Consider the following 23501-nt stretch of genomic DNA (forward strand, 5'->3'; position numbering starts at 1 on the left):
GCGCCACCGCTGCCCACGGCGCCACAGCACGGAAGGGAAAAGTTTTCTTTCCGACAGCAGCACAAAACGTGACACACCGGTCAAATCAGTCAAACTGGCAAACCAAAGCTTTTATTTTTTTTTTTTTTAAGTCTTCGCTACAGTACCTAGGACTGCACCCCTATACATAATTAACAATCATTCCTGAAAGATGTGTATTTGGCACCAGTTTGTGTTCACCTCAAACACTTGTGGGAAGGATTAATTTCAAATCAATTTTGGTTTTTTAACAGAATAGGAGCTGCCATCATGAAGCCAATTAGCTGAGTTATTGGAGAAGCTTAGAAAACAAAACAAAAAAAAAAAAACAAACGTTCTTATCTTAACCAACACATTACAGAGAGAGCTCCAAAACAGAGGTCAAACATTAAAAGGCTGATATAGGCTCAAGTGGTTTATAAAACCTATAAAAAAAGACTACACCAGCACATACACCCTTTCAGTCCACGTGGTTTAGAAATTAACACAGGGAGCAACTCGCTAGCTGGAAATCTTGTCATGGGAGAACCACATATATACCAACAGGAGTACCCAAAATCAAAGGTAAAACGCTCCAATTCCCAATCCACATAAAAGGAGAGAGGTTTGAAGGAAGATTAAATCAATCCATGATATCATAAACTGGTTGGGCAGTTCAAACTTCCCCCAGCAATCACTTTGTCACTCATACACACAGGCTCACGTGTACACGGCTCAATCCCACTCAAATTCCTCATGGAATAAAAGGATCCCAGGCTCTATTGAGTCTTTCCCTATCATGCAAGAAATAAGTCTGGCTGTGCTTTAATCACCATCGTGTATTACTTCAGCCACAGAGTACCAGGCAGATTAAGTAGAAATGCACAGTTTTTAGCTCATCATCTCTGCACAAGTGTTGGAGAGGCTCAGCTCCTGGAGAGTTCCTGTGGGCACAGCCAGTCTCTCTTCATGCAGACTCGCTGGCCTCCACGGGTTTGATCATGTGGTCCGGTTTGTTGCCCGCAGCACAGTGATCCCACATCTGGAGGTACAGCCGCTCCAGATCCATCGTGTACTGCTTCGTGTTGAACAAAGGGCTGGATATTCTCTGCTTCCAGACTTTGCCACGGATTTTTTTCAGGCTACAAAAGAGAGTTAAAGCAGTCACGAGATGTTTAAAATACCACATCACACTGTTTACCTTTGAAACCTCCTGTTTTCAGCTAACCCAGAACTGCCTGTATAACTGTTTCAAAAACACCTGCTCCCCCACCTCCACCAAATTCCTGTTCTAGCTCCTCTCATTTCTGATACAGACCAGAACAACTTCAAATCAGAAGAGCTGCAACATTAACTTGCTGCATTATCTGTAGTGCAGTAACACTTCACAGCATTATTTTAATTTGAAGTGACAAACTGCTCAATCTTCCATTTAAAAAGAACAAAATGTGAACTGTATTGCACTTTTGCACATAGTTTCTTCAGAATTGTTAACTTAACTGGGAGTGCCGTTTAGTTACCACAAAAGCAGAAGCCGATTCAACTGCAACACAAGACACCTCTAGAAGAGGATTGCCCAGCTATTTTACATATAAAGTATCTGCAGGCTTAGAACTACTTATGCCTCAGCATTGTGCCCAGATACAGTACTCTACATTCTTGATGTTCCCACATTAGAGTCCAAGTTTGCTTACTATTCCAGGTCAGTTCCCAGTTTCACAGCAATATCCTCATACTCCTGTCTGCTTTTTGCAATGAGCTCAAGACAACCCAGGCAAGTGAGCTGTGAGGCAGCAACTCGTGAGGCAAGAGTCTCACCTGAAGAAAATAAAAGGCAAATCAAAACCAACAAAAACAACCAGGAATTAGTTTATCAAGTACCTTATCACACACTAGGAGTTACTTTCCTTCTGCCTCTACAAAAGGCACAATTTGATGTGTTTGCTGTTACTAAAAAATTACTAACATTCCAACCCAAGTGTTCAGTGTAGGTTCCCCACTGCACTACCTGGCATAGTGACCATTGGAGTCCCAGCCCAGAGCACATCCATGCCAGTTGTGTGCCCATTGCAAAGGGGAGTGTCCAGACAAACATCAGCCAACTGTCCTCTCCTCACATGCTCTTCTTTGGGGGCAACAGGTGAAAAGATGATTCGGTTTTGGGCAAGACCCAAGTTTTGTGCGTACTGCTGGATATTGGGCTCTCCTACAGCTGGGAAACGTAGCAGCCACAGCACACTGTTGGGAACTCTTTTTAAGATCTGTAACAAAAATGAAAATACAGGAAGTTCAGAGAGGAACATTTAGTTTTCTAAACAATAAATTGCCACATACTGAAATGAAGTGGAAGGCATCATCATTCAGAAGTTTGAGGTATACAGCAGAAACTAAAGATCATCATTATGAACAAGATCACTGGGATTGCATTTCTGATTCCACTGAAAGAGACAGCAACTCTGAGCAACAGTGTACAAAACAGTTCCTTAAGAGAGTAAATATTGAAATTTATAATCTCATTTATGTATAGGCCCAAACTATGGAATATAAAAAAAAAATTAGCCCCTAGTAGCTCTCAGCAGTAAGCTAGAACCTGATAAAAATGCTCTCCACTCAGATTTATCAATGTACCAACTGCCAAGGCCAGTTATAAATCAACTGGAGAGACTAAGGAAATCCAAAATTATTTCACAATGGAGACCCAGCATACTTAAGCTGTCCCAAACAAATTTTCACTGGCTAGATACACAGATATAATTTGAAATACATCTAAAACCCTCTATATGCTACTAACACTAAGCCCTGCAACATGAGCACTGTAAGGATTCAAATGGCTCAAGGTCAATGTTTTCCACAGAGAAGTTAACTTGCATGAATTTCTGCTAACATGAACAGCTTTGCTGGAAGTCTGACCTTAGATTTCCTACTGGATAGAGATACTTACATTAGCCCACATCTGCAAGGTGGAAGGATCAATCTTATAGAGCTGATTGAAGTTACAGTACACAACAGCATCCTCTGGTAAGCCATACTGAGAACGGGTAGTAACAATTATAGTCCGTGGAACTTCTTCACCAGTTGCTGCTTTGTTGTTTATCTAAAAGAAAAAGAAAAAAAAGCTATTGAAACACTGAAATTGCAGGAAACAAGACTATGCGCTGTAGAATTGTCCTGAGACACACTTGTTAGCATAACAAATTACTGTAAGCATATCTTTGGTTTTATGATACAAAACAAAATTGTCTACTTACCCACAGCAAGAATTTAACTGGTATGTGTACACGCTTGTGGATGCCACAATGTTGCAACCACCAAGGCAAAAAACACTGGGCATTTTCATGCCCTTCCTATATCTCCCCGAAATTCCAAGTAACTGGAATAATTGGAAAGAAGAATCATATAAAGAGGCATTACACATGGAATCCTATCCTCCTTAAGGTCACGTTATTTCCTTGAGACCAAAAATTAAATTAAAACTGAAAGACAGAATAAAAAGGTATTTAGAAAGCAAAGGTGAGGCCTGGTTTGTTTGGATTTTTGTGGTTTATTTTTGTGTGGGTTTTTTGTGGTTGTTTTTTTTTTTTTTTAAGATAGAACACAGTAAGGACAGAACAGATAATCAATAGATGCAGACTCATATGTAACCGATAAGACTGTAAGACCAGTTGACAAGGAAAATAATGAAAATACTGAAAATTAGAAGTTAATACCAAACTTTTTAAAAAATGAGAAATTACAGCCTTCACAAAGAATTGGAATATGTTAATAAAAAGCAGCAGAGGATGAAGTTGGAATAATCAAGTTACCATGCAAGAGTCTTGAGGATTAGTAAAATGGAAGCAGGATTTTAGATTTTTTTAATGACATGCAATGACAAGATCAAAACCAGATACACAGAGAGGGCAACACAGCTACTTAGAGCCTTTTTCATTATATATATGTATTTTTACATACATATGTATTTAAAATTCAGACAGTGGCATTGCAGCCAGCCACCGATGACACACATGATGTGAACGACAATCACTCACTGTCACTGACTGTTAGAAGATGCACAACAGCTCAACAGAAGCTGGTAAATATGCTACTTATTCAGGTCACTGAGACCCCAAAAAACACAATGCTCAGTTCTTGTTGATCTATGCCCAAAAGTAACTGACCTCAGCACAAAGAAGTGCTATATTAATGTCACTGGAAGACAGAAATCCAGTTTTAGAAGTGCACAGAGACAGAGCTGAGTGTTTCATCCGAGTCGTGGAGTGTTAAGACAAGAATTCTCTATGATTCTCAGATGACAATTTCAGAAAAAATTGCTAACAGCCCTACTGACCAAACTAAGACAAACTATTACCAACTCAAAGAAAAGTCTCAGTTGTGGAGAAAAGAACTCACAGCAAGGTATGAGATTACTAACAGAGCAGTGGTAATAAAAGGTATCAAAATGATGTAAAAGAGGTTCCCGAGGGACTGTAAACTGAATAAAATTCACAAGAGAACAAGTTATGCTAATGTTAGAATATGGCATTTCTAAAAGGGAAATACTGTTCTGCAGTGGAAGAAGAGTTAAACAACACCAGTAATTGTCACTAAAATCCCATGAACTGTTAAACAATGAGAGATGGTAATATAGTGCAAAATCCTGAAAGATATAAGAAGATTAATTAATTTTGTTGAAATGCAGTGGAATAATTTTGCCTCTATTCTATTACTCAGCAATTTTTTTTCTAACAGAAAAACACAACTGACACTGAGTAACAGGTCACAAATCTTGGCAGGCTGCAGGCAATAAGGAAATCTTGCCTTCAAATTCAGAACAAGCAAATATCTTCTTTATGCAATAAGAAAGAATTTCTTTGGACTTTAGATACCTCTAGATACAATTCCTCTATCTCTGGGGGGGAAGATCATCTTCCAGTACATCTGTGGCTTATAATGAGCTTCCTTCAGTATGAAAACTAAAGGAATCAACGTGACAGAAAACACATTTGCTTGGAGGTTCTTCTTCATTGTTATGTTCAATCATACATATAGAACATAAACACGAAGAGAACAGTATCCTGAAGTGCCTCACCTGAGTAGTTGCTAATCCATTACTGATGTTGAAGCCATTGATAGTAATCTGAATTTGCCCACGATTTATCATCTCAATCACAGCCTCTGCAATGGTGTTCATAGGGATCACTGGCATGCTGAGGGCGGCATTGCCATCGGCGTTGTCACAACTGTCAGGACACTTCATCTGAGATAAATCACACAAGGATCAGAGGGAGTACTACCTGCAGTGCCCAGAACTGTACACAGCCAAGAGTAGCTCTCACCTTAACAATCTTGACATCAGGAAGGCTGTCAAGGAATGCCTTCAAGTCAATGCCATTCAAAACAATCCTGTTATCATAAATATGACCATTGGACTTGAAATCAATGACTGCCTTTTTCTGTCAAAAAAAAAGATTTCAAGAGGTTACAAGATCCCTTACAATACTATACCAATTGCCACTTCATAAAGACACCTATGGAAAACACCTACTTTTCCTGCCCTATCTTCCAACGTACCTTCAGATGGGGGAACATGTTGGCGTGGTCTCCAATAAAGAAAGTGTTTGGCATGTAAGCTAATTTCTCTGAATACTGCTCAGCCACCTCAACTGGTGAAGTTTCTTTATCTGTGATGATATAATCCATGAACAATGCCCCACTAGTTCCAGGATACCCTAGCCACATCGCCTAAAAAACAAACAAGCAAGGCTTTGGTTCCATGTGCATTGCAAAAATAAAGGCAGTTAAAAATTAATGACTTTTAAGTTACATTTGCCACATATAGGTTCAAGTTCATTTTTCTGCTTTACCAACTGAAGATCAACCCCTAACTCCAAACTTTCCATACCAAGACAGTGAACAGTTCAAATGCTCTAAAACTGATCTCTCAAGCAGATTTTCCCCACAATGTGTAGCTTGAAGCCAGAACACCAGCCACCAGTGATTACAGCTTCTCTCACCTGAGACAATTCCTGTAGCCTAGAATGATTCTGATTAAGGCTCGCTCATTCCCTTTCCATAGGCATTTTAGAAAATCCTTAGTCAAAAAATCCCCCCAAAAAACTCTGACGTTGATTCTGGCTTACTAAGAGCTCTGTAACTTAGTTACCTGAATAGGTGCTGGTCTCAGGGCAAACAATTCATTTCGGGCTCCTTTGGTGTAGCCGTTCATATTGATGAGAATGTGAATCCCGTCCTGATGGATGCGGTCTGCTGCCTTTCCATTACATGGTATCTAAGAATAAATAAATAAATAGATTAACACATGTTCTTTTTGTTTGCAGTCTTCCAGCAATAAATGCAGTTAGTCATCAGTGTAACAATGGTCAGATGCCAACTGCATAATTTAATTTAAGTGAGACTTAAATCTTGTTATTCCTGGTTTTACAGAAGTGTAAATCCTCAATGCAGCAGTAAAGCTGAGCAGCAGTAAAACAAAAGCTAAAGGCTAGAAACTGAGATTATACAAACCAGAACACCCTCCATCACACCCACTCCTCTAAGGTGGAGTAATTAATTAGTAATTTAAAATTAGTAATTAAAGCTCACATAGGGCAAGTGGCACATTTACAAACTAAGGTAGTACAGAAGATCAAAATCAAGATCAATAATAAGCCCATTAACTACTCTACAAGGTTTTGCCTTGACTGCTGTGTATACTGAAATCCTGGTCAGTTTTCACACTGAACCTAAGGCAAGCTTAAACCAATTTGTAGTTGTGACATCTTGACTTCTCCACAGCATTTAAATATTACTTCTCTTGAGACCTAATGTGAGAGTTATTAAATATTGATAATGTTACTTTTTAATAATCAGAGGTCACAAGATAACCATCACATCCCCAGATAGGGCATAACGCCAATACATCTACAAATTTCAAATTCTCAAGACTAACATTAGCCTAATTCAAGAAATAATTTCAACTAAGAATTTCAAACTAGAGATTAATCTCTTTCTTTATTTAGAAGAATTTAGGTTTGTTAAAAGGTCAATGCATGAAACAAGCTCACCTGAGATAAGTCAATGAAATGATTTGCTTCAGCCATTACTTTTACACGGAAGTTTGTCCCATCATCAGGACTCAGGGCATAACAGAATACCTAAAATATGATGCACCAAAAATTAAGTATCTTTGACAACTTGTCCATAAAATAACTGTGCTATATTGTGATACTAAATCACATCTAGTTTCACACAAATCATATTTATTTACATGGCATTTACCAGTTGAGGAAGAAGTCAAGAAAGAGGCACTGGGCCATTTTTTGACAAATTTGAACAAGGCCTAGTTCTGGTGCCAGAGTATGGCACTGCATCCTGCACAGACATATATATCCAATGTTCTCATCAGTGCAAGGCAAAGTACCTTAACAGACAGATCTGCATAAGAATTAGATCTCTAAGAATGCCTTCAAGTCACCTCTGACTTTGTAATTAGTGAGAATCATAACTATGAATCAGGTTGAATAGACAAGCTAAGCCTCAGGGAAGCTTTTTAACAGTGACTGGTTCTCCCAAGTAGGAAACCAGAAGTGTATCTGAAAACAGTACTTCATATTGGTAAAAGAGGATGATTTGGGCTGAAGAACTCTTGAACCCATAAAAAAACAAACCCAAGAAGCAAAAACTTGCTCTTTCCTCATTTAATTACTTGCACTAAGGGAAAAACAACTACCACTTATAGGCATATTTAAAGCCTTAAGGATGCCATATTTATTTTTACCTCGAATTTGTCTGGGTTATGCATGCCTGGAATTGACTGCATTAGGTGTGAGGTTGGATGGTTTCCAAAATCAGAGCTCACATAGCCAATACGAAGTCGACCTTCACTGGCCTTCAAATCCTTGGGATGCTCATATGGTGGCTTGTGAAGAACATTAATCTGCCAAGAAAACACTCAAGTGTTTACAATCTCAGGAACTAAAAATCTAAACAACAGGACAAAACCTGCCTAGGAGTTTGCAGAATTAACCTTATTCCACATTCAACCAAGCAGTCATGGACATCTGCTGCTCCAAACCTGTATTCTAAGTATTCCACTGGAGCCAAGTGCAGTGCCCACACACTGTGTCACAAGGTGTGATGTCTCTGCTCTCAGACAAATACAGACATCACTACCACATTTCTGCTTATTTTAACAGTTTCAGTAGTCCACCCTGACTCTTAAATATCCTGATACCACACCATAACCCTCAGAAGTTCTCAAACCACAAGCCACTAGTAACCAGAACAGCTTTGCTGCAAGGCACGTCAGCATTTGTTCTGTTCTTTGCTCTCCATCTTGCCCAGGCATCAGCTTGTAACCACTATCTCTGACAGGATTATCAGGCTACTCAAGATAAGTCACTTTGACAAAGTGTTTCTTCCACTAGTTAACTGGACCCTCCCACCAGCTGACAGCACATTTTCAACCTGCACAAGTTCACAAAGCACTCACAAGCACTCAAAACTCACAAGCATTAACAGCTATGAACATTACATCCCACCTCTTCACATGTCAATGACTCAGAAAGCTTACAAATGATAATACTGACAAATCTGACTATTAGGTTTTGAGTAGGAACAGGCAAAGCCTCAAAGAACTTCAATCAACAATCAACAATTGGCCTGTATAGAACTTCCTACCTTGTCCAAACAGAGATTTCCATGTCTCTCAGCAATAGCCTTCCTAAAACTATGAGAAAGGGGATACAGCATGCTATGATGTGGATGTACAGAAGGCAGTCTGTTTTTCTCCAGCTGATCAGCTACAATGCTAACCAGCTTCTTCATTCTTTCATCATAGTCTGTCCAGTCACAGACAATCTATAAAAAAGAAAAAACATCAAGATTAGGACAACAGCTTCCTTTGGCCTGTATCAGTAATATCAGAGGTTGAGATTAATATTTCTTTCAAAAATGGAAGTGAGAACTTCTGTAATTACTGTTGACGACTGTATAATCTTATCTCCTGATTTAAGACTGAAGTCTAACTCTTTAATTTAAATTAATAATCTCCTGCAGAGGAATCCTAAGAATCACAAACAAAGCCTCATCTTCCTCACCTGCAAACAGTGGGCCAAGTTGCAATAGGCATCTGGGAAATCAGGTTTCAGTTTCAGAGCAGTACGGTAAGAGGCAATGGCTTCTGGTATATTCCCTGAATCCTGTGAAAATACAGAAATGAGTCAGCAGGTAAAAATATCCTCAGGGTAACTACTCACAGTACCCTACCACACTCTTCTAAGAGTGAATCATTGACATGTGCTACCTTGTGAATAGAGGCCAGGTTGCTGTGGGCATCAGCAAAAGCTGGGTTTATCTGAATGGCACGGGTGTAGCACTGCAGAGCTCCTTGAACATCCTGCATCTCCTTCAAAGTGTTTCCCATATTAGAATAAGCATCTGCAAATGTGGGACTGATTCTGAAAAATAAAGATAATATGTCATGAACAAGAAAAGCTCCTCCTCCAATGAAAAAACATGCTCATACCCAGACTATTCCATTTGAAGAGCAACTATGGAAATTACAACACATGACTAAGCCACCTTCTGCACAAATCTAGGCACCTTCCCATTAGAAAAGGCTGGGACTCTGAGTATCCATTTACCTAATAGCCTCTTTGTAATGCATCAGAGCTTCCTGTAACTTTCCCTGCTGTTGCAGAACACTTGCTAAGTTTGAATGCGCTGCAGCAAACTCTGGAAACACCTGGAAGAAAAAGAAGTTGACTCTGTCTCAAACGTCACAAGCATACCACGGCAAAAATTGCATTTATTATTCTATTTTCTTACTTTTTTTTTAGAGAGAGGGGAAAAAAACCTCTGTCCTATTACCCATTCCCAACCTGAAGCAGCCACCTCTCCCCTCACACTCAACTGTACCTCAAGAGCCTTTCGATAAAGACGGACAGCTTCTTCAATATTGCCCTGCTCCCGCTTGATGTTTGCCAGATTGTTGAGCGAGTCTGCATGAGTGGGACACAGTCTAAGGGCTGTGTTGTAGCATTCTTCTGCTTCTACCACCTTCAAAAAAAGGGGCACTGTTAATATTGTAACATTTATTGTAAAAACACTGTTTATGAGAAGTCATTATACAATCACTTTTAAAAGGTCAAGATGAGATATTTCCTGGATTATTCTTCCTTTTAAGTGACATTAACATCCATCTTAACAACTTGCTCAACAACTCAACAACTTGGTGACAGCTGGTGTCTATTAAAAAAACATTCACTGTAATTTTAAGAAAGAAGTGCTCCTTACACTGCCTTTCTCCTTCAAGGCATTGGCCAAGTTGCAGTAGGCATCAGGGAAGTGGGGCTGGAGCTCAATGGCCCTCCTGTAGGTGTCTATGGCCAGGTCTATCAGGCCCTGCTCATAGTACACACAGGCAAGGTTGCCATGCACAACTGCATGATTTGGGCTCAAACTCAAGGCTCGCAGGTAAGCTGCCACAGCTCTGTAACAAAATAAGGGGGGGGAAAAAGAAGGTAAACAATCATCCAGAGAGCAGGAATTATTTACCTGTACAGTGTATAGTGAACAACATTAAGTCTTCTGGAAAACAAGGAAAGCTTTCAGCTACTTTTTTTAAACTCTTGTTATTACTAGGAGAAAAACCCTTTTTTTCCCTTACCCCATTTTTTGCCCATTATTCAATTTTAACAAGATAAACAGTATCACATTACATCTTTATTTTCTCCACTAACCTACCATTAGTTGCTTAGGCTTAAATAATCGAATCACTTTGCTCAAAAGTGAAATCTTTAATTATGTGCTCCTATAGCACTATATAAATGGCTGATGGATTCAAATCCAATTTCTAGGAAAACCATTATGTACATAAAGCAAATCTTTAAAAGGTGATGCAAAATCTGAAATTATGGAAAAACATTATTATGTTTGGTCCACTAGTTCATGGTCAAATCAGACATCACTGCATCATTTAGACTGTGTGCAGTGCAGATAATTAACCTGTTCCCTGCAAGCTTTTATTAAATTTGGGGCCACAAACCACAGCTATCAGAAATTAAAAACCTATTAACAGATGCAATATGCTACATTGCATATAAACACAGCCTGGATCTTTTCCCAGAAACAGAAGATTCACATATCAGATTAGAGGTCTCAGAACAGGTTAGTTCAACAACACACGAACACAACTGCAACCCAAGGCAATAACATGAGGCAGACATGTCAGAAATACAGAATATTTAATCAGATATTTAGCTGAATTCCAGCATTCCAGTTTGTCTCACACTAAAGGGAAATTTCAGAAGGGACACACTTGCAAATTATGTTATGAATCACATAATCAAAAAAGAGAAATTTAGCATTCAGGTCTCTTTTGTGCATCTTATTTTCACTCTCTGTAGCCTTAATTTCAAATCTCCTTTCATAAGAAACTCTCAGTTTTGACAATGCATTAAGTACAAGAAAGCAAGAAGAAAGAACACATATCACTGGAATTATTTATTTTTATTCAAACAGACCAGTAGCCTGGTCTGTCTACACTTCAAAAGATATTTGCTTGCTAAGCTTAGAGTCGAAGTCTTTGCTACCCCTGCCCATAGACAATTTACAGAAGGAACATAATCTGTATCTTGATATCTGACAAGCTACAGAGAGCAACAGTATTGATCTGCTTACCTGTCAAATATCCTTGCCTCCTTCAGAACATTTCCCAGATTGATATAAGCATCCAAAAAATTTGGATCAAGTGTTACAGCCTGAAAATATTTTTGAAGTAAAAGTTTTCAGCATTAAACACATTTTTGTGAAACTGAGCTGTTTGCTGCTTTTTAAAAATTTTATAAACATAACCTGTAAGCTTTTAAATCTTTATCAATAACCCAGTAAAGAAGGAAAACACACAAATCACAGAGCTAAGTTATTTATATGTAGAAATGACAGCACTTACTACTTTCAAATTTATTTGTTTGCTTGAGTTGCAACTACTGCACAATAAAGTGTTAAGCACTTATTTCACATTAGACTGATTATACATAACACTCCTGTCTACTGATGCTATTCTATCTCTAGCTTGTTTTTAGAGAAGAAACCATAAAAAACCTTATCTGCATCCTTTATCTACTGCAAAATAAGACAGAATTTTAATGCTTTATCAGTGCAGGAAAACAGGCTGCTCACAAAAACAAGGAAACAGCAAACACATCATGTGTGCCAGGAAAACTGAGTAGCCATTTAACTAAAACATCTTTGCTCCCTTCAAAACTAATAAAATGCAAAAAATCACTTAAAACTGATGCAGTTACAGAAACTGCAGTACAAAGCTTGAGTATTTGACAAGCCCCACTCTTACAGTCTCATGAGAACTATTCCAAATTAAAATACTTCAACTGTCACAGACTAGACACAGATCAAAAAAAAAAAAAATCTTGAGCAGCTACTTTTTTCTGTAACAGTCAAAGTTATGAAGTTAATGAAGAAACTGTTGCCACATCTTAAATTCAGCTTTAGGGCACTCTAGAAACTCCAGAGAGGAGGACAAAATTAATTAAGATACCAATCAGACACTAATTGGAAGGTCTCAGACAACTACTTAATGACACTAATCTAGAGAAATCTGAACAGTAGTGAAAAATAACCCTGGAGAAGAGGAATTAATATGTCACTTAAAGCTGTTCTTCTCATTTACTCAAAGGACAGTAATACCTGAAACAAAAATCACAATGCAAATAGATTTAAGCACCAAGCTGATGCTTTCTCTCACACACAAAACATGCAAAACATGATAAGCAAATCAGATTTTTTAAAAAAATAGTCTGGGAAAGGGCTGAAGAACAATTTAATTAATTTTCTCATATTTGACATATGTGAAGTTCTATGAGGGTTCTACGTGTCTCTCTCTAGTAGCATAGAGAAAATCTGAAACATCAGCAAGCATAAAAGAACAATTACCATGAGCTGTTAACTAACAGGATCATACAAAGTTCTGCACTACTGAAATATTTATCACCTGCAAGCACACAACTGCATGTAAATATAAATCTAGCAGTGAAGCTGACTCCCTTAGGTAGTTACCTTTTCAAAGTGATGAATTGCAAGCCAAATTTCTCCTTGGGCATTGAAAACACAGCCAAGATTACTCCAAGCCACTGCAAAGTTTGGTTGAGTCTCAATTGCTTTTAAGTAACAGGCCTTGGAATAGTTAAAGAAGAGAGATACAAGGGAAGGGGAATATTTGTAAAAAGAAAAAAATGAGAAAAAAAAATTGTTAGTATGCCTTCTCTAACCAGCCAAAAGTGACCCTGCAGTATAGGCTAGCTTGCGCCAAAACTAATGCGCTGCAAACTGTTGTTGATCCTGCGCCAGCGCAAACCAAAACCCAGGTGCAAGCCCACCATTTTTCAGTTATGCTGGTAACAGATTAACATTCCTTCAGACACCAAATTGCCACAGAAATCATCTTAGAAACAATTCAAGTAGTTCACCAGAACATCTGCTGCCTTTAAGTGCGTAAAAAACAAAAAATACCATGTAAAAACAACTTCACTCTGAAACAAAATTTTCAAATATTTTAATTCAGATAGAAATTACTTAAAAAAAACCAAAAAAGGCAAAAAAAATCCTACTGAAAAAGATAAAAGCCATTCCTCAGCTCAAAATGTGCTTGTCAAATGAGATGGCACACCCCATCCATAACTTGTTTCCTAGTTTCTTCAAATACAATTCAACCTCTCCTGCAGCTTCAAAACCTCAAATGACAGGATTGCATGAAGGTTTAGGTCCCTGTAATGCAAGCGCAAGAAATCGCTGCGCATCCTACCCAGCACGGCGCCACGCTATCGCTGCGAACTGCTTGGCTCTAGTGATTGCCCCAAGGTGCAGTGAACAGCCAACCAGAATCATTAATCTACCAGACAGGCCCATACAAAACTCGCTTGTTAAATTTGATGTCTGCACTCTGTAAATGCGTTACAACCCAATTTTGTCCAAAAGGCTGCAGCCTGGAGCTCGGGCATTTGCCCGATCAGAGATTAATCATCGAGTCAACCGTTCACGGGGGCTTTAATCGCACGCAATGCGCGTTACCGCTGCGCAGCCTTTGCGCTACTGCAGGATCACAGCGCATCATCAGAAGAGCAGAACGCTGCAATCCAAACAAAGAAGAAAAAAGGAAAAAAATGAACAACTGGAAGAGTTAGAAGCTTTTACTATTAACTATCTCCAATTATTTCTTAAAAAAATATTTTAATTTACTTTTACTTTATTTCTTTGAAAGAATTTGTGGCTAATAGTATAAAATATTCTTACATTACTTGCTTGTAATTAAATATTTTAAGCTGTTTCTGAAGCCACAAGACAGAAGATTCAGGCATGGAGGCAAATGGTTTTGCTGTGGCAGTTACAAACCCGTTACCATATTTCTCATCATGTGACTTTTCGGTGCGTTCCTTGCTGGAAGAGGAGGAGGAGGTGTGTGTCTGCCCTAGATCCAGGCCTCGAGCTCCCTTCAGCGAGGCACCTTACGCATGGAATAGGAGGTTTCACCCACCTGAAACCTTCTAAATACAATATCAGTGGTGAAAAACCAAAAACAAGAGAGAAAATAAAACAAGATCATTAGTAAGAGTTCAACAAAGCAATTGCATTTTTCTGGATATGTCTTAACACATGGGAATGAGGATAATCTGTCTGTAATAAGGGAGACATGCAGAAGGGAGAGGGTTAATCGGGCAATTGCATACAGCAGGGACTTTTTTTTTTGGAAGAAAGGCTCTGAAACATCTACAAAGAAATTAAATTTTAGTTCAAACTGCAAGGAATCTGCTGGCTTGATCTTTCAAATGGACTGATAACCAAAGAAACACATTGCAATTTACTCAAGATGTTTTTCCTCGTTTATTAAGTTCTCACAAAACGGAATAACACTTTCAAACTAGGTGTCTCCAGAGCTCTGAAACAAAGAAGTCAGCAACCTAAGGCAGGCGCAGTGTCTTGGCCTATACCAGTCACACTAAAGCTGCAGTGAAGTGCAATTCATGTTAGCTGTCCGCTTGGTGGGCTGACAACCAAGTGTCTCAAAGACTGTTCAATTCCGAATGCTGCTGCACAATGTTTTCAACCTGGATCCGACCAAATCAATCAGGCTACCCTAAGGTGGTACACGCATCCAAGTTGTTAATGAGAAACAAAGCAATATTGAATTTTGAACCTGCAGTCCCCATTACGCCACAAAGATCCCCACCCTCCCCCAATGGTGCTGCAGCCAAACAGACAGCTACGCTGTTCATACACTCCACTTCTGAGCATGCGCGTGGGGCTTGGAGCGACAGCCGTGGAGCCCAGAGAGGTTCTGGCTTCTCCACACTCCTCACCCCTGCAGCGCGGACGCGTAAGGTGGCTTGTAACAAGACAATTTCTTTCTGCAATCCAAATTTTAACGTGCCAAGAATTTTAAACTCATCTTGGTGTTCAAATTCTCAAGTTTAGGAAACGCACGACTGCTAGAAGCCACCTTTTCACTACAGCAAGTTTTCTTTTGATCAGTTCATTTACCAAACAAACCAGCTTTGTCCTTCCGATTTTTTATTTTGGGGGAGGGGAGAGGGAAGACGAAGAAAAGATATTGGGGGATGGGGGTGGGGGGTGGTATGTGTCACATACTGCAGCTATTATTTACTAGCCTTTCTTCCACTATCAAGGGAAGGGAAAAGTTAAAAGAATAAAAATCTTTAAGACAATATTACAAGGTAACAGTTGGATAAGTTTCTTCTCCACTTACAAGCCGCAAAGGACTTTAGAAGAGCAGCCTTTTCAATAGCACCTGCATCGTACAGGGATCTCGAGCTAACCACAGGCTCTCTGCTTGGCACCAGCAGGCAAGCCTCAGATCTGAAGGATTGTTACTTATTTCCAGATGAAAGCATGATGGAGCCCCTGCCCAATACTTCAGAATAGTATCAGATAGTCTAGTTCAGCAGCAAGGCTTGGTAACTTTCCATTTCTTGACTTAAAGCAACTTTTTAAACATGGACATGCCATATCTTGCCCTGCAACTACTCTGGGGTGTTTCACTGCCTTCAGTTTTCAGAAGTTTCTCGGACTGTCTGTTGATCAACGCAGATTTGAAGACTTGGTGCAAAGTTCAAGTTTTCAAAACACTGATGTTTACATGTATTCTACCCAACACCTACCTTGGCTTCTTCCAAGCGACCCAGGGCTTTGAGCAGGTTCCCCAGGTCACTACGAACACAGTACAAGTCCTGAAAAATCAAAATCACACCATCACCTTCAGATTCCCCACAAGTCTTCACAGAGAAATTTGCAAGGAACAACCCAGTCCTCTAAAGCTTAATTTAGATTCTTAAAAACATCACAAATGTAAATTATTTTTCTTGTAAATTATTTTTCTGAGCAAATTTAGTACTGTAAAAGCACAACTGTAAAGAATTAAAAAGAAGTAGTACTTCATACAATTCCTACTACACAGAAATAAAAAACTGAAAACAAATGCCCCACCCCACCCACTTAAGTCCTTTTGCCAGATGTAAGCATTTCAAGCTCCCCCTTTTTTTTTTCCAAGCCACAACGCCAAACCTGTACTCTTAAGGTATACCGTTGCCATTATGGCTTTTAAATAGATATAAAGTGATTTTGTTGCCTCTATCCCTAAAGAAGTTTTCCTTCCTGTTTTGCCCACTAATCCATCCAACAGCTTTACTACGTGTTCTTGTTGTTTCATTTGTTTGAAATAAAAGAAAAATCTGCAACAGCATTATCCAGCAGTAAAGACCCGAGAGAATGTAGACATTTTGTCAACACTAATGAAAGGATTTACTAACCTAAACAAAACTCAACTCCTGCAAAAAAATCTCATCATCTCACATTATTCTAACCAGTGCATCTACTAGTCACATTATTTGCCATATTAAGTTAGACAAGTTCACACTGGCTTAAGAACACAGTGAAATAAGGGTCTGAGTTCTTGCTCGACTGGGTTTGCTTTTGCTTTTCCTACAGAAAAAGGATTTATGTACATGGGACCAATGCTGCACTTGAAGTACTTTTTATCAAAATGTTTGACCAAAGAGCAAGCAAATAACTTTATCACACTGACAAACACTATACAAATGTAATGAGCATGATGCAAAATAAACAGAGGACTGTAGTCTGTTTACTAAAAATGTCAATTTGAAACAGTTACAACCAAAAACCCATACACCAGATCAATTAATCTTACAGGAGTCACTTATAGACAGTCAGTTTCAGCCTGTAAAACCCGAACTCATGCTCCTGTAAACCAGTCCACAATGGAAATCTAATTCAGTCTACAGCAGAAATCTTACCAAGGCAACACTCATTGCCATCAAATTTCTGACTTCATTATAAAGTAATAACTGGTGATTTTCCAAGATCTGTCATTGAAGTCTAAGCATCAATTCCCTCACTGCACTACTACCTTAAAGCACATAAAGCTAAATATGGGGCCATTCATTGAAGCTTCTGCCTTCAGAAAAGTAAAACCAAACCTTGCTTATCTTTTATCTAAAAAGTTAAGTATTTTACATATAGAGAAAAACAACCAACAAGTAGCCCCTACTGCAATACACAACTTGTGACAAAAGCCTCTCGAAGAGCCTTCAAAATAGTATTAACTGCTTAAGTTTATGGTATACAAGTTGGAAGGGTTATCAATTACTCGTTCTTTGAAAGCTGCTACTTTTGTGTCCTAAGGCAGTAATAAAGAATGTACTTTTATAAAATAAAGCATTACTTACAGGATTGTACTGAAGGGCAGATACATATGCCTGTACTGCTCCTTCCATATCACCTGCAGCTACGAGTGCAGCAGCCAAATTAATATATCCATCAATGAAATCTGGTTTGAGGCGCAGTGCATGTCTGTAATGTTCAATTGCTTCCTGCAGCTGTCCACGCTCCTTGTACACATTGCCTAGATTTGAATAGGCTTCGGCCAACAGTGGATTCTGTTTGATTGCCAAAGTGCTGAAGTGAGCAGACCTGAAGAAAATAGATCAGTTAGCAAATAAGAAACCACAACCCAAAAACAAACAAAAAAAAAAAAAAAAACCCAAACAAACCCACCTTCGACATTCAGTGTTTGTTTATCTAGTTACTCTAGTGAACATTCATGCCTAGGTGAGCCAAACATACAGGCAACAAATCTGGACTTACAGAGCTGTCCTGTATTTTTATGCTCCCACTTTAAACTCTGATCGCCCTGGTTCCCATTTTAGGTTGTACTGAACAAAGACAGCTCTCATTTACAGTGAGAAGGGTTCAAGTTGCCTAACCAAACCTGAGCTCAAATACACTTGGAAAAAACACTACAGAAATCCCTCTTCCAACATCTGTAAGCAATGTTCCACTTGATATTCTTTTTGAGAAGCAGGACATGACTTACATGTAAAATTCTGCTGTACCCTCACTCATTCTATTTTCCAATATCTGAACTACGACGACTTCAATCAGAAGGCTATGTAAAACAAATCTAAGTCAAAATTTCTCACTTCCTTCACCAGCAAACATGAATTTACAGCTAGAACAAGTGAAATTCAAAATGCTGGAGGCACAGAGAGCAACATCAGGAACACACAAGCAGAAAGAACATAGAAACAACTTTCAGATCACAAAATTCCTTTAACTAAACATGTTGTGCAGGAAGTTTTACAACCTAAAGGAAAAAAAACCCAAACCACAAACCCTTCTGTGGATATTCTCAGTTCAGTCAGATAGAAAAAGAGAAAGATTTCTGCCAGGCTAAGCCTGTGAAAAAGTCCAGGAGGAATGTAAACAATCTATTATCTTGTTTGTTTATAGATATGTTCTACCATACTGACCTAAGTCCAGTGTACCAATCAGGTGAAATGTTTTTACTTTAAGACCAATGGAATTAATGTTCTCAATAAAAGAGAACGCTCTTATAACACTCCTATGAACACTCATTCTGCCTCCTGAAATCGTGCGAGTCATTTCGCCCGTCCCTGGCTCATCACCATCACCCTTAGACTGTAGGTGGAATGAACATTACTTGTAAATCCTGCCAGCACACACCAATGTGGCTGATGTTCCAATGTTAATATGCACAATATTAAAATAGCACAACGGTAATGGCAAGGCCTCCTGTCTGTTGTAAAGCTGACAAGTCCAAGCAAAATTCCAGAGGGAAGAAGCCTACCTGTCCAGTCGGCGACACTGGAAGTGAATGGACGACAGTAACAAAAGCACACCAGTGTTATCAGGCTCCTGTCTCCAGAGCTGCATGCAGTGCCTCTCTGCTGCTTCAAAGTCTCCTGCCTGATACTCACGATGAGCCAACTCCGCTAACCCTTGGAAGGAAAGCATACGTTTCGTTGGTTCTGGAGAATCACCAAAACATTTAAAGGGGGAAAACAAAAAGTTAGATGATGGGAACAAAACAAAAACAAAACAAAACAATGAAAAAAAAAAAAAACAAAAAACAAATGTACACAAGTAATGGATAAAAATGTTTGAAATTATATTAAACACTACAGCAGGTGACAGTTGGGACTCTAAGATCTTATCTGAACCAGTCCTTGACTTCATCAGATATTAATAGCAAAAATGCAGACTGTAACAACTGTGAATATTTGCAAGTCAATAATTTTCCATTATTCTGAAAGACTCCTATCATGATATGATATTTTGGTTTCTAACAATGGAAGCGCTGCTAACAGAACAATGACTCTCCTCACTCCTCCCCACAACTGAAAATCTTAATCTTTGCTATGTTAAAAAATGTTCTAACAGTTTAATAGGGAAATGAAGGACAGGAGACAAAGACTTTAATAAAGGACTTGAACAAAAGAAAATTTTGCTGTGTAAGTAGTGAAAGTTCTTAAAAAAAAAAGGCAAAAAAAGCACAATGGGTAACATTCACTGAATCCTGCATACTTCCTCTGAGGAGTCAAAATCCCTTCACAGAAAAAAAAATGGTCTTGGAACAACAATATCTGATGAGAGACAAACACACACTTCAATGATTATGCAACTAGCCTACAGGAGGAACCATTAAACAGAGAGGGTAGAAAGGAGTTACTGCTCCTGGAGGCTTAGCTGGAACAGGAGTGACAAAACAGTTTTAGTATTTAATACCCAACTGCAGAGAACAAAATACTTAAATGAAATGCCACCTATTTTAGACAAAGCAACCAGAAGTGAGAGAAGTAAGTAAAATTTCTTACAAAGTAATAAGCAAGTGCAACTTGGAAAACCCACAACCATTCATCATAGAAAGAAGTGTTGGCCTTCAAATTCTGCCTTTATATCAACAACTCTTACTATTAAAATGTTTGATTACTCCAAGTATCTCTCATTTTCCCTCCTGCACTCTGCAGCCCCTTAATTCCATTCATTAAACACTTTCCACCTCATCCTACAGTTTTAAAATTTGGACTCTAAATGAAACAGATAAACCTTTCCTAATACAAGAAAGCACCTCAATACCTGAACCTACATTTTTGTAGTAAGGTAGTACAAAAGTTCATGATTTTGTGAGAACTTTAAAGATGGCAAAAATAATCATAATCATATAATTTATATAATCATAAAGATAAATACAGATTTACTACCTAGCATTTATTTTATGAAATTGGGATTGATGTAATTTATTTAAATTACTTTCAAATTTGGGGGTTTAGCACCAGTAGGTTTCAGTATAAGACTCCAAGTCCTGTATGATATAAGTACAGTATTTTTTCCAGATAGTGTATTGTCTCTGCCACAGTAAATTTGAACTACCACTGCCAGTCTCTTTTTAGATAACTGACAAATTAGTAACCAAGTATCTTGATCCAGATTAGATTCCTGTTTTTCAAACCCTGAGTAAGAGCAACGTGGACTTCAGGATGTGGTTAAACATACTGGCAAAGGTAAAAAGGTACAACCTTTATTCAGTATGAGAATGTTGAACTGTGGCTGAAAACCACACTGCTTATAAATGGTGCTGACAGTAATACTGGAGCACCAGCAAACTGTTCCTCACTTGGTCCCTGTGCTGTTAACAGGTTTTGCCCTTCTGGCAGTCAGCGCCAACTTCCGCTGATGGCACAGAGAAACCAGATAGAGGAATAGCGTGTCTCATGAACTCAATTTCTTCTTCAAATACATTTCAATTGTTTTAGTAAATGTCAAAGAAAAAAAAAAAAAAAAAAAAAAAAAACCAACTAAAAAGCACCCCAAAGCTTAACACCCCAGAAGTTTTCACTTCAAGACTTATGACTGCAGGGAAAGAAGCTTTCAGTCATAATATCAATGCTACATTTTGCCTACTTAAAGCAAGAAGTCAAACTGCAGGTGCAACTGCCAGATCAAGAGAGCAGGCAGTGGAGATTTAACCCCTGAAAATGAGAACTACTAACAAAACCAACAAACGAAGAAACACTTGACACTTTCTTTAATTTATCAAGAGCCTCTGTTTACAAAACAAGCCAAAACCTTTGTCTCCAGAGATAGGGCAACCTCAGTGTAAAACTGCCAGTCATCTACCTCCAAGCAGTTATTTTATAATCGATTGTGAAGTACACTGAAAAGCAGAAGTGGACAGCCACATCACGAAGCCCAGAACAAATGAAACTTTTAATACAAAGTTGGCTGGAAGTTATGGAGTGCAAAATATCCATAAAAGAGCCCATGAAAGGATGCTCACTGAATCAATTAGTAAAGAAAATAACTGCAGTGAGAAGTCACAGCCAGGAAAATCCCTTTTCGTGTCTTGCATAAATTAATTTCTGTACCTTGGCTAATTTGTGCTGCATGCTTTGACTGTGACCTTGGAAAAGTCTAGTACAGTGCTGTGACAATGACCTTCCCTGAGGGTTCTGGACGATACAAGCAAACAAAAAGCTGCACAGAACCACCAGAAAGGCACCCAAGGCCATTTTCCCCCCACAAATACCATCCTAAGCACTTGCAATCAAGCTCAACCTTGCCTTCAGACACCATCTAGTTCCAGACAGAAGCAGTGGTTCCCTCCAGCTGGGAGGTGCTGGATAGCACAGGACTCCCTCCCAGCGTGCACGTGGCTCTTTTTACCCGCAAGGATCCCGGCTACAAGAGGATGCTGCAGCCTCGCTGACCACACACAGTTCTAGCTGAGAAAGTACGAAACACCGTACTGCAGCACTTCTCCGTATCACTACCGCTTCTCTTTAGATCCCTATCTCCTGCACCGCTGTCCCGTCTCTTTCTCCAAAAATCCTCCTTTTCCTTTTGCTTTTCCCAAGCATCATTTCAGCTCTCCCCACCCCCCCTGATTACAGAAACCCTCAAAATCTGGGGGATAAAGCTGCGCTGTCCTTTCACCCTTTCAGTAAGCCAACACTTCTTTCTCTTGCTGTACAAAGGAAGTCAGATTTCTCCTCCATTCCTCAAGTTCTGGATCTGCGAACTAAATTTAGGGCAGGATCTTTCCTTGATACAACACGCAATTTTACTGTTCAGAAAAGCGCTTTAGCGTTCGTCTATGCCACAGAATCATGGAACGTTTTGGGTTGGAATGGACCTTAAAGATAATCTCGTTCCAATGCCACCGCCACGGGCAGGGACACCTTCCATTCGACCAGGCTGCTGAAAAAAAAGTCCTGCCTAAGTGCAGCGAGCGATTCTGGGCAAACCAACGCACACTTTGGGTCAGGCTTTTACCCTACTTCGCCCTCTAACGCAGTCACCTGATAGTCTGGTAAATATAGCAGCGAGCCCGCCGCACTCACACCTCCCCGGCAGCGGCCCGGGGCTGCCCACGGGCAGCGCCCACCGGAGCGCGCCCGGGACCGCGCCGGGGCCCGGCACGCACAGACCCCACGGGCGGCGGGCACCGCGCCGGCCGCGTCCGGAAACCTCCGCTGGGCGCCGGCCCGGCCGGCGGGGAGCGGCCCCGGGGCCGAGGGCACGGCCGGGCCCCCGCCGTCCCCGGCCAGCCCGTCCTCGGCAGCGCCGCAGCGCACGGTACCTGTGCTGTCCGCCACGTTCCCCACGGAGGTCGCCATCGGGACAGGAGACGGGGAAGCTGTGGCGGCGACGGCAGAAGGTGCGCTCGGGCCGGGCCGGGCCGAGCTGCCCGCGGTCGCGGCGCGCTGAGGCGGCGCTCCCGAAATGGCGGCGGCGGCGGTACCGAATGGCCGCGGCCGGAACTATCCCCGCGGAAAAGAGTCCGGGCGGCGCCGGGCAGCGCTGCCACACGGCGGGCGGAGGGACCTGCTGCAATAGGCACGGGTCGAGATAAAGTTATCCTTCCGCGCGCAGCGCTGCGCCAACGGCGGCGGCACTGCGCATGCGCCGCCGCCTCCCGGCACTCCCGCACGTGGCCCCGCGGAACCGGCGGGACCGCGGCGGCGGGACGGCGGGGCTGGGACAGCGGGGCTGGGACAGCAGGGCTGGGACAGCGGGGATCGGCCGGCGGGGCTGGGACAGCGGGGCTGGGACAGCGGGGATCGGCCGGCGGGACGGCGGGGCTGGGACAGCGGGGCTCGGCCGGCGGGGATCGG

General features: G+C 40.4%; 1 protein-coding gene across 2 annotated transcripts; it reads right to left on the minus strand.

Moving 5' to 3' along the window:
• Positions 1–85: 85 nt before the first annotated feature.
• OGT (O-linked N-acetylglucosamine (GlcNAc) transferase) lies at positions 86–23135 on the minus strand. 2 transcript variants are annotated; one of them, XM_021534536.2, is made up of 22 exons: positions 22967–23135; positions 19175–19325; positions 17754–17997; positions 16170–16238; positions 13054–13170; positions 11659–11738; positions 10273–10468; positions 9895–10035; positions 9621–9721; positions 9281–9434; positions 9075–9176; positions 8656–8835; positions 7754–7912; positions 7041–7130; positions 6140–6265; positions 5548–5718; positions 5313–5429; positions 5066–5233; positions 2939–3091; positions 2006–2258; positions 1692–1815; positions 86–1139 (listed from the first exon to the last, which is right to left on the minus strand). In XM_021534536.2, the coding sequence occupies exons 1-22, from the start codon at positions 23001–23003 to the stop codon at positions 965–967; spliced, it is 3108 nt and encodes a 1035-aa protein (XP_021390211.1). In that variant the 5' UTR covers positions 23004–23135; the 3' UTR covers positions 86–964. The 2 variants fall into 2 exon arrangements, with proteins under 2 accessions (XP_021390211.1, XP_021390210.1); XM_021534535.2 differs by having other exon boundaries at positions 19175–19355.
• Between the last annotated feature and the right edge of the window lie 366 nt (positions 23136–23501).

Source organism: Lonchura striata, chromosome 14, assembly GCF_046129695.1.
Source record: "Lonchura striata isolate bLonStr1 chromosome 14, bLonStr1.mat, whole genome shotgun sequence".
NCBI classification, from domain to species: Eukaryota; Metazoa; Chordata; class Aves; order Passeriformes; family Estrildidae; genus Lonchura; species Lonchura striata.

Bases quoted from the DNA above. Each gene is read 5' to 3' on its own strand.
- OGT (XM_021534535.2), bottom strand. From the start codon at position 23,003: ATGGCGACCTCCGTGGGGAACGTGGCGGACAGCACAG. The intron at 13,171-16,169 runs GTAGGTGTTGGG...AACTATTCCAAG, and splicing joins GTCGCTTGGAAGAAGCCAAG to GCCTGTTACTTAAAAGCAAT. The intron at 9,722-9,894 runs GTACAGTTGAGT...TTTTTCTTCCAG, and splicing joins TTTATCGAAAGGCTCTTGAG to GTGTTTCCAGAGTTTGCTGC.